Source organism: Mus caroli, chromosome 16 (assembly GCF_900094665.2).
Source record: "Mus caroli chromosome 16, CAROLI_EIJ_v1.1, whole genome shotgun sequence".
Classification (NCBI taxonomy): domain Eukaryota; kingdom Metazoa; phylum Chordata; class Mammalia; order Rodentia; family Muridae; genus Mus; species Mus caroli.
In genome coordinates this window covers 29,213,520-29,224,949 of record NC_034585.1, presented here as the reverse complement: position 1 = coordinate 29,224,949, position 11,430 = coordinate 29,213,520, and the positions used below count along the sequence as shown (strand labels likewise).

At 42.5% G+C, this 11,430-nt stretch overlaps 1 protein-coding gene across 1 annotated transcript in view; it reads left to right on the top strand.

Moving 5' to 3' along the window:
• Fbxo45 (F-box protein 45) overlaps positions 1-6,185 on the top strand; it is a 16,061-nt gene extending 9,876 nt beyond the window's left edge. The window contains exon 3 of the mRNA XM_021184909.1: positions 2,999-6,185. Coding sequence (XP_021040568.1) covers positions 2,999-3,184 — 186 coding nt within the window. The 3' untranslated portion in view covers positions 3,185-6,185. The remainder of the gene's footprint in view (positions 1-2,998) is intronic.
• The last annotated feature ends 5,245 nt before the right edge of the window (positions 6,186-11,430 follow it).

Here is an 11,430-nt window from a genome sequence, read left to right as displayed (position 1 = left end):
AAAAAAAAAAAAAAAATATATATATATATATATATATACATACATACATACTAGTTGAGCTGATAATGGTGGCACATGCCTTTAATCCCAGTACTTGGGAGACACAGGCAGGTGGATCTCTGAGTTCAAGGCCAGTCTGGTCTACAAAGCAAGTTCTGGGACAGCCAGGGCTAACCAGAGAAGTCCTGTCTTGAAATACATACAAACTAGTTTTATTCTCTACGTGTTGTCTCTTTTGATAAGTGTTCCATATGTGCTTAAAAGCAACTTATATTCTGTTCTTAGATGGAATAGTCCAGATGACAGGATTTAAGTGGTCTATGTTGTTAGTATTTTGACTTATTCTTTCAGTGAGAAAAATACTTGTCTCCAACTATGCTCTCTAGCTTGTCTGTTTTTCTTTTTGTTCTATCAGTTTTTGCTTCATAGACTCAAGGGCTCAAGTTGTTTTCCATTATAAATGACCTTGGACTCTGCCATATTCCTGTGTTTGAGTCTGTATTGTCTGACTTTAATGTAGTCACTCCAACTTTTCATGGGCTACAATTACAGTGCATCCTCCAGCCTTTTGCTTTCGTCTATCCTGTTATTAAAATGGGACCCCTCAATAGCAGGTGGTTTAGTCTTTTTTATTTAACACCATTTTACAGTCTCTCTCTTGAGTTCATTTGCATATACTATAATTGTTAGACGACTTAATAGTGTCTTTGTGTCCTATAATTTATGATCCTTTTATTCCTCATCTGCAAGCCTTGTTTCTCTTGTTGTTTGGTTGGTTTTTTGTTTTTGTTTTTGAGGCAGGGCTCACTATGTATTCCTGGCTGGGCTGGAACTCACAGATACCCACCAGCCTCTGCTTCCCGAGTGCTGGAATTAAAGGTGTGCACCACGGTGTTTGGCACTTCCTCTTCTTTGATTGCATAGTTTCTATTGCTCTAGCTTTTATTTTACCATCTCAGTTTGCTGGTGATCCAGGCTGATGAGTTCTGGTTACTGTATGCTTTGGTTCCATTTGGTTTCTTTTTCTGTCTCCATGTCTCTTACTGAGATTTCTTGTTTATTTAATTCTTTGGACACATTTAGAATGTCTTAACTGCATTTCACAGTTACACACACACACACACACACACACACACACACACATTCATAGAGTAACTATAAATACTTTGAATTCTTTATCAAATTAAAAAGCCTAGGTCCAGGTAGCCTGTGCCTTTGGACCCCACCACTTTGAGAGTCACACTTTTCCTATTTTAGCCTAGTGATTTTTCTTTTTGAAGTAAAAGTAGGTTGTGTGGGTAAGATGTATTAACAACCCTGGCAGGCCTCCTTTTTCTAGAAACTGCCTTATTCTTTTGTCCATGCAGATTTTCTAGTAAGGGAAGAAAAGTATCTTGGGACTCGAGGCTGTAAACTTCCCGCCCCTGTGGTACGCAGCAGCAGCTTTTAGCTCTGCTCTTCTGCCTCTGCGCTCAGTCCACTTCCCGGGGAGCTTTTCATGTGTAGCATCTCTGTGCTCTCAAGTGGGCTTGGGTGGAGCTTGTGCTCTCGTCTCTTCTTTTGCTCCCTTCCACGGTATCTTCTTGTTCTGCCAGCCACTTTTTAAAAAATTAATTAATTTATTTATTTATTGAGACAGAGAAGCCCCATGTAACCCTGGCTGTCTTAGAACTCACTGTGTAGACAAAGGTAGCCTCAAACTCAGAGACCCACCTATCTCTGTCTCCAGAGAGCATTTTACCCACTGACACCCATACCGTGGAGACTTGTGCTTTCCAGTTCCTTTACTCTGAACACACGTGCTGTAGGTTCCAAGGTGACCCAAACTTGTGAATGTCAGCAGGATTAGTTGTGGCATCTTAATCTGCTTCAGAAGAAGGCTGACCCCTGAGACTGAGGATAGGACTCTAGGATAAGAAGCAGTGGTGCCTGGTAGATAGAGCTGAAGCATTGTTCTGTTTGCATCTGTTCGATAGGCATTGGAAAGAGTGGTTCAGTTGGGCAAAGAGTGGATAAAAGCCGATGTTGGTGGTCATTTGTGATAGGAAATAAATGAAGGAAAGTTACTGATAACAGCAGGAGTTACCATAATTAGGAAGTGTTAAATCTCAATTATAAATCTAGGACTTACTACTTTCCCTTCCCTGTGGAGACAGGAGCTCATGTAGCTTAGCTGGCCTTGCTCTCACTGTGTAGATGAACCTCCATCTTCCTCCTTCCACCTCCCACCCAGGCGCTGGGATCACTACTATGCACCATTCCCAGCTTGTGTGGTGCTTGGGGTTGAACCCGTAGCGTCATGCATGCTGGGCAAGCAGCCTGTCAGAGGAGGCCATGGCCAGTCCTACTTACCAGTCTTGAGCATACAATGCACCCTTTCTTTATGGATGCAAACTAGAAAGATGACCCAGTCTTGCTGCTTCAGTTTTTAAAATGGGAGAAAAGCTGGTTGTATTGAGTTTGCAGTTTAAACAGTCAGTGTTGCTGTTCATTTTTAAAGCCAGGCGCAGTAGCATAGGCACACACCTTTGATTCCAGCACACAGGATGCAGAGCAGGCAGATCTCTGAATTCAGGGCCATTCTGCCCTACAGAGTTGAGTTTCAGGATAGCCAAGGCTATACAGGCAAACCTGGTCTTGAAAAAAATCAAAAAGAAAAAAAAAAAGAGAGAAACAAAGTTAAAATATATGTGTATGGAGAATAATGTGTGTTCTTTCATCAAGAAGATACAGATTCTTTGTATGTTTTCCACTTCCTGATTTGTATCCTCTTTCTTTTTTTTTTTTGGTTTTTCGAGACAGGGTTTCTCTGTGTAGCCCGGGCTGTCCTGGAACTCACTTTGTAGACCAGGCTGGACTCGAACTCAGAAATCCGCCTGCCTCTGCCTCCCGAGTGCTGGGATTAAAGGCGTGCGCCACCACGCCCGGCTTTGTATCCTCTTTCTTCTAGCCATGCCTTTGCTGGATATCCTGCTAACCTTGTAATGTCTATTTGCAGATAGGAGAGAGAATCCGAGTCATCCTGGACATGGAGGATAAGACTTTAGCTTTTGAGCGTGGGTATGAGTTCCTGGGGGTTGCCTTTCGAGGACTTCCAAAAGCCTGCTTATACCCAGCTGTCTCTGCAGTATATGGCAACACAGAAGTGACTTTGGTTTATCTTGGAAAACCTCTGGATGGATGACAGTGGCTTTCCGGAAAGAAGAAGAGTGGAGAAGAGATCTACTTGTGGAAAGTAGAACCATGAAGTGATAGTATCATGTGTGCATGCCCAAGAAACATCCTGAAGACACATGAAGTTGAGAACTGGAGAAGCAGCTCCTCCATAGAATGATCATAGCGTTTCCTCTTTCCACTGGGCCAGAAAATCCTCAGGGTTGCAGTTGGTTGAGTGGGCAGTTGACATATGCATGTTGCCACAGCGTCTTCTCTAAGTTAGCAGTGTGTTACTTCCAGCTTAAAGGTGAGCGTGTAGAGATGCCATAGGAGGGAATCGCAAGGGTTTATGTAGTGTTGATGGAGAAGGCTCGGTTCCATCTTACAACTGCCTGTTCTTTCTCCAGTCCCTTTATTTCTAGCCAGCTTGACTTAGAAAGTATGAAACTGGCTGGGTTTTATTTAATATTTTTAATATATTGAGAAGCATGGTCTGCCTGGACTGCACTTCTCTAGCAATGAGAAATAAAATTGTGCAGCTATTTTAAAAGTTGTATATATAATGTGTGTAAAAACTGTAAAAAAAAGGGGGGGGACAAAGGCATTGCTTTGTTCTACTTCAATTTCTTAAAAATCACTACATGGTACAAAATTACAGTGACATTTGGGGATAGTAGGGTAACAGAGAAAAGGAGAGGAGACATGTTGTACTGGCTCATTTGATAGTGTTTTGGGCTTATAGTCCATGGCTATAACAGGATTATGATAAAGGTTCCTCAATGGTTAAAGACTGGGGAAGCAGATCTACTTAGCATTGTGCACATGCCAGCAAGGCTGACTCAGAGGTGATAGATAGGAACGTGCCTCTTGGCATCTGGCTTTAGATTTGGCCTTCTGAGAAAACTGGTCTCCACACAGAACAGTCTCAGCTGCTCTTACAGAACTCGGTGTGAGCGCTATTAGTATAAACCCTAGGAAAACACATGGTCAGCCATTCTCTTATTTCTTAACTTTATAATGCTGTAGCTGTTATGAAGAATTTTTAATTTCATATTGTTTACATTATACAACAATCGAAGCCTCAAAGTCTCCACTAGGGCTGTCATCAAATGTTTACTCACCCATCTGAGACAGTGCCAGCCTGAACCCAGGTTAGGAGTGTTGTTAGTCACCTAGGTGTTGCCCCCATGGGACTTAATGCTGAAACCTTCAGGTTGGCAGCGCCACAAAAGCTTCCTTGGAAAGAGTGACCTATTCTGACCCGTTACCTTCTCACTAATACTCGCTGGAGTGATTCAACACATGGGCTGAGGTGGTTGTTGATTTTTTTCCTTTTGTTAGAACAGAAACGTCTTTCTGTATAAAAGTATAATGAATATGGTTTAGATACATAAGAATTGATGAAGGCAAGTAAAATCTTTGTACTTTTTACATGATTGCTGTATGTATATTTTGTTTTAAATCTAATAAAATTAGGGACAGAGAGCAGCTTGCTGGGGTTCTTGGGGTGCTTGAGGATTGAATTGGTCCCCACTGCTATGAGACAGGAGGCTTGGCCACAGGACGGTCTGCAGGCCACAGGGCGGGTCTGCAGTCGCCTCCTGAAAGGGTTACAGGTATTTATTGTATATTTGCTATGTTGCTTGAAAAAGAGAAATTTGTTAAAGATTCTTTTTGATAATCTGTATCAAGAAGAAACCTTGTACAAAGTGGAATTATATGTTAAACGTATTAGGAAAGATAGCTGGCCCAGGAATTGTTTTGTTTTTCTTGTTTTTTTGTGGGTTTTTTGTTTGTTTTTCTGCTCTAGAATTTGGTGGCACTTAAAAATTGATTAAAGACCTGGGTAAGGATGAAGACTGACTAGTTAAAAGGTGCAGGTGGTCCTTACTTGCTGCATCTTCAGGGTGTTACAGTTCCTCAAGTTCTCATGAGTTTGACTCAGAACTTCTGTTTTTGTCTTGTTGGTAAATGTTCATTTGCAACAAGTTTTTGAAGGTGGTGACTGGAAAACAAAATCACGTGGTTATTCATTCCTCATTGAACCTAGAGTCGGATAATTGTCTAACAATTCAACACCAACCCACTCTTTCTGTGTCTTGTTTTGTTTTTGGTTTTTTAAAAGACTGGTTCTCACTATGTAGCTCAATCTATCCTTGAACTCACAGCGATCTTCCTGCGTCAACCTCCCCAAAACTGGGATTAGAGGGAATGCTACCATTCCCAGAACAACAAGCCATTTTAGCTCAACGATTTGAGTGTTCCTAGTCAGGACAGGCCTCTAGAGAACAGAGAACCTTCATTTATAGCCTGATCTATTTACTAGAAATCTTGTTAGTGAGATCAGTAGTGGCTGCCCAGATCATTAAGGCAAACTGCTGAGTGTTGAAGGAGGTCGTGCTCTTGGTGGTGCTTAAAGAGCACATGGAAGACACAGTTGTACCTGAGCTGAGTATGAATCACCTAAGTCAGTGCTGTTCAAACATGGCCGGATCTCAGAGTGGCTTAAAAATACTGTGGATGGGTCCGTATCCTGATTCTGGTGTCAGAACTGGGATATGTTCTGACCATAAGGATTTAAAAATGCCCTGGTTTCAGAATGCTACCAAAGGTTGAGAGCAGTTGTGCCGAATTTTACCTAGAGGTTCATCACCTATGAAGTAGGAAGTTCTTGCCCCCCTCACTGCCTCACGAGGATGTAGAGGGCGCAAGAGAGAACACTGGGAGTGGTGGTGGTATGGATGAACAATGCCGCAGAAGTGTAGCATCTGTCACATTCCAGCTGCAGCTGTGACCAGGGAAACATGTTGAATTTGTTGTTGCTGTAGGAAGCTCTTACGTCATGCATAAGGAAGCATGCAGGGGTGGAACAAAACGTTAATTACTATTACTCTTATTCACTATGGTCTTCTGTCCTACTTGAGACAGGTGGTTATATTATCTAGGTTTTCATAGGAAAGAAGAAATATTAAGGCTTAATTCTGTAATGTTCATTGGCTCATAATTCATTAAAAAGTTCATACAAGGAACTCTGTGGTAGTTCATGTCATTTCATAGTTGCCATTTTTTCTCATTGTTGACTTTGGAATGTCAAGCCATTTCGTTCATCTCTCATTTTTACTCTCCAGCTTACATCCAGATGGAACAGAGCATGTGCAGCAAATTCCCTCGGCCCAGCTGAGCATGTGCAATGGCTCCGTGCTCAGGTAGTCCCTGCATGACTGGGAAGCGTGAAAAACAGCCAAGACCCAAACTGTACAGAAGTTACAGTTAACTTCATAGTTCTTATATCTTTGAATCAAGAAATAACAATTGGATGAGACAGAAATTAAGGAGTTTTCAAAAGTATTAGTATTAAAATGATTCCATAAGCCAAGTATAGAGAGACTGAGACTGTGGGCAAGGCCTGTTGATGGTTGTTGGAACAGTCTATGTCCAGACCAAATGCCTGCCCTCAGACACCCCTCCCCCTCCAGACTCTCTCTTCCCTTGCACACCCCTCCCCTCCAGACTCTCTCCTCCCTTGCACGTTTCCTAGTTTTGTTTTTAAATACATACTTGACTCAAACTGTGGTCTTTATTCCCTGCACGTAACTTGCTGTCTCTCCCTGATACAAACACAGCATCTCGGGTGCACTCTTTCCAGTCTTTAAGCCTAGTAAGAAGGGGCTCACATACTTTCTATGGAAAAGAAAGAATCAGGAGTAATGACTTCTAAATATACAGACCAAAGTATATGCAAAGTGCTTTCTAGCATGCACAAGATCCTGGGTTCAAATCTCCAGTACCATAAATAAATAACAAATGGCTAATTTCTGAAGTTTAGTTCTAAGCATATTATAATGGAAGTAGGCTAGACAGCTTTGTTTAACATGGCTGACTTTCTTCGTTTCCCAATCTGTGTTCTGTGTTCCTTCATTGTACGAATGATAGTTTTTTATTCTGCTTTCATCTATGTATCATGCATTTAAGTCACACCCTTCCCACTACCTCTGTCTTCCCTCCAGACTCTACTTTGATGTCATACGAGTGTTCAGTCAAGTCTAGACTCTGCACGTGTCAGGAAATGCAGTCTTTGAGTCACTATTTTTTTATGTTTTTTGAAGTAAGGTCTCACTCTGGAGTGGAGCAGGCTGGTCTGGAACTTAGATCTGTCATGCTGCCAATTTTCAGAGTACTGGGATTACAGACATGTGCCACCATATATAGTATGTCTTCACTTTTGAAGGAAAAAAGGCTTTAAGATTGGAATGAAAACTGTCAGCGACAGTCCACTTCAGAAGCCAAAGGGTGACAGTTATTTCTAGCCAAGGTCCCCAGAGTGGTCAGGGTATGCACACAAGATCCCTTATAGAAGGGTGAGGGGCTGGCTGGCTAAAGCATTGTGAAACAGCTCTGAGTGCTGTCTGCCCTTTCAAAGAGCACTCTGCAGCTGACATACGGAAGTGTCATGAGTCCCACACTTACGTGTTTTATGTGGCCATACTTGAGCTCTCACATTGTGGAAGATCTCTCCAGCCACCCTGCTATCAACCACTTACTTGGACTTAGAAATAAATCAGAAAATTTAATTCAATACTGGTTAAATATTTTGTATCACTCATTCCATAGTAGCTCTTGCCAGCTACTATGAATATAAATAGAGAAGAACTAGAAACAACAGTCTGTTCTGCAGCTGCTCCAGAGTTATGTGAAGGTGACCAGTAACAAAGAGGTCACTGCCTTAATGGACTTACCTGTGGGGTCCTGTGTGATGGAAGACAACGGATGCTCTAAACATGGAATGACATCAGAGAAGAGTCTCAGGAGATGAAAGCGTAGCTCACTGTTCTAGGCAGATGGCAGTCTGTGCTGCAATGCAGTGTGTAAGTAATATCTGGAAACGGCCTGCTGGAGAGGTGGTGAGAGAGTATAATAGCACCAAGATACTGAGGCCAGATTTTAGCTGTCAAACTAAGGACTTTGGACTTTTCCTGACTCATGGAAAAGCAAAGGTTTGTGTCAGGGTCACAGCATGATCCACACTATAATCCTATGATTATTCCACCTGCAAAAACATAACTAAGTATGATTGAGACATAACTAAGGTAGCTAAGGATGTGAAGGAGAGCGGTATTGAGGTATTCTGATGGGGAGATGGCTCGGTTGGTAGTGTTTGCTGTGGAAGCAGTCTGGAGCACCACAAGGTGGACTTGGTGGCACATACCTGTCACCCCAGGGCTTTCGAGCACAGGATGGGGGATCCCTTGGGCTTGCTGGCCGACAGCTAGTCTAGCCAAACCATTGGGGTCCAGATTCAATGGGACTCCTTTTTCTGAGATAACAAGGTGGAAAACAGCTAAAGAGGACACCCAACGTTGACCTCTGGTCTATACTACTGTCTTTTTTTTTTTTTTTTTAAAGATTTTGTTTTTTTATTATATGTAAGTACACTGTAGTTACCTTCAGACACTCAAGAAAGGGTGTCAGATCTCATTACAGATGGTTGTGAGCCACCATGTGTGCTGGGATTTGAACTCAGGACCTACGGAAGAACAGCTGGTGCTCTTAACCGCTGAGCCATCTCACCAGCCCCTACACCGCTGTCTTACAGTTTCTATTGCTATGGAAAACACCATGACCAAACAATTTATAGTCTCAATATGAAGAGAAGCCAGGGCAGCAACCTGGGGGCAGGAGGAACCTTGCTGCCTTGCTGTAGGCCACTCAGCTTGCTTCCTTATACCATTCAGGATTATCTCTCTCCGGTGTCACAACCCGCAGTGAGCTAGACCCACCCATATCAATCATTAATAAAATACACTACAGACACCTACAGGCAAATCTTATGGAGGCATCAACTGTGAGTCCTTGTCTCCAAATGACTCTAGCTTATGTCAAGTTGACAAAAATCCAGCCAAACAGCACATATGCACACACACATGAACATCTACCTATACACATGCCAAAAAAATAAAAAAAAGGTCAGTGGACATGATTTATACACCAAGAGCAAGACATTGTTGCCATGGTCTGCTGAGAATACTAGGGCTGGCTCTTCATTAAGACAGGGAGGCGAAAGGGAGTAATAGCTAGGTGGTAGTGATTTCAGTTTAGACATGTGTCAAGAAAAACTATTCAAAAAGTAGTTGGAACTAATTTGTAGTTGAGGTAGATGGTGAATGGAGGCCCACGGAAGGGGCTGATGATAGGGTCAGAGATGACTTGGGGGTAAGAGCTCTTGGCATCGAACCTGAGGGTTTGAGTTTGTTCCCCAGAATCCGTACAATGGAAGGAGAAAACTGACTCCAAATTATCCCTGACCGTCACACATGTGCACCACAGCATGAACATGCATGCACATACCAGATAAATGTAAAAAGGCTGGCTGTGGTGGCGCACTCCTTTGATCTATCTCTGAGTTCCAGGCTGGCTGAGGCTCCATAATGAGAGCCTGGTTCAAGAAAGAAAAACGTTTTTAAAAAGCTATGATGACTTGCTTTGCTCATTGGCTTTGCTGTAAACCTGTGATCCAGCACTTAAGAGGTGGAGGCAGGAAGACCGGATTCATGGCCATCTTCAGCTACATAACAAGTTTGAGGTCAGCCTCGACCAGATAGATAAACAGACTAATTGATTCAAGTAAGTTTTGACATGTATACATTGATCACAAGATACCATGATACCATGTACTGGGCAATGCTTTTAAAAGATGGCCAGGCGGGTTGGAGAGATGACTCAATGGTTAAGAGCTCTTCTGAAGGCCCTGAGTTCAAATCCCAGCAACCACATGGTGGCTTACAACTATCTGTAATGATAACTGAATCTCTTCTGGGGTGTCTGAAGACAGCTACAGTGTACTTACATATAATAAATAAATAAACTTTAAAAAAAAAAAAAGATGGCCAGGTAAATGCTGCCAATTGGGAGGATAGGTTCAAACATTCATACTGGTATTTTTACAAGTTTTCAGGTAATTTGCCTTTGAACCAGAAAACCACCTTTTGGGGCAAAATAAAAAAATTAGATGAGCAAGAGAGTTTGAAGTGGGGCTGGAGAGATGGCTCAGTGGTTAAGAGCACTGACTGGTCTTCCAGAGGTCCTGAGTTCAACTCCCAGCAACCACATGGTGGCTCACAACCATCTATAATGGGATCAAATGCCCTCTTCTGGTGTCTGAAGGCAGTGACAATGTACTTACAGACATAAAATAAGTAAATAATAAAAATAAAAGATAGTGGGACTTTCTGCCAGGCCTAAAACCCAAGTCCTCTAGCACCTACCTAGTATAGAGAGAAACGGCTCTTGTGAGTTGTCCTCTGAGCTACACACACACACACACACCTATACAAATCAGTAAAAATATAATTAATTGAAGTTAAAACCAGATCGATACATTGGCAGAGCCTAGACACCTAACTCATTATTTATTATTTATACTGTTTATATATGTGTGCATAATGTAGGGGGTGGCTTTTGTGCCAGGTGCATAGGTATTGATTAGAGGACAACTTTTGAGAGTTTTTTTCTTTTACATGGGTTTGGGGGGCGGGGGTTGAACTTAGATCTCCAGGCTTGTGTAGCAACCCCTATGCACACTAAACAGGTCCACTTGCACACATTCTTAGTGCAATATTCTTTTTAAAAAATTCATACAGGTAAACAATACATTTTTATCATAGCTACTCCTTACTCCCCCCTCCAGTGTTCCCCCAAAGCCACCCAGTATACCCCTCCTCCCAACGCCATGTCCTCTGGTGTTTTGTTTTGTTAAGACAGGATCTATGTACTCCTGGCTGTCCTGGAGCCTCACAATGGAGAACAGGCTGGGCTCAAACTCACAGGGATCCTCCTACCTCTGCCTCCTAAGTGCTGGGGTTACAGTCATGCACCACCATACCCTTCCTCTTCCTCTTCCTCCTCCTTTCTTTTTCTTCCATCGAGTCCTGACTATATAAGCATGGGCATGGAGCCCTCCACTTACCACTGGCTGCACCCCAAATTAAAAATGACTTGTTCCCACAAGAGCCATCAATGAGCCCCTCTCCCATCTATGCTAATTGATCCTGGGCAGGTAATCACATCTGCTGTGAGGTCATGAGTCGAGCAGCCACGTCATGCTCAAAAGACGGCAGTTCACAGCCCCTCCCTACCCTCCAACTTATGGTAGTATTTCTTCTTTTAGAGTGTTTACTTATTTATGTTTATGTGAATGGCTATTTTGTCTGTAGTTGTATCTATGCATCCTTTGTGCTCCTAGTTTCTACAGAAAGGTGGATTTCTGAGTTCGAGGCC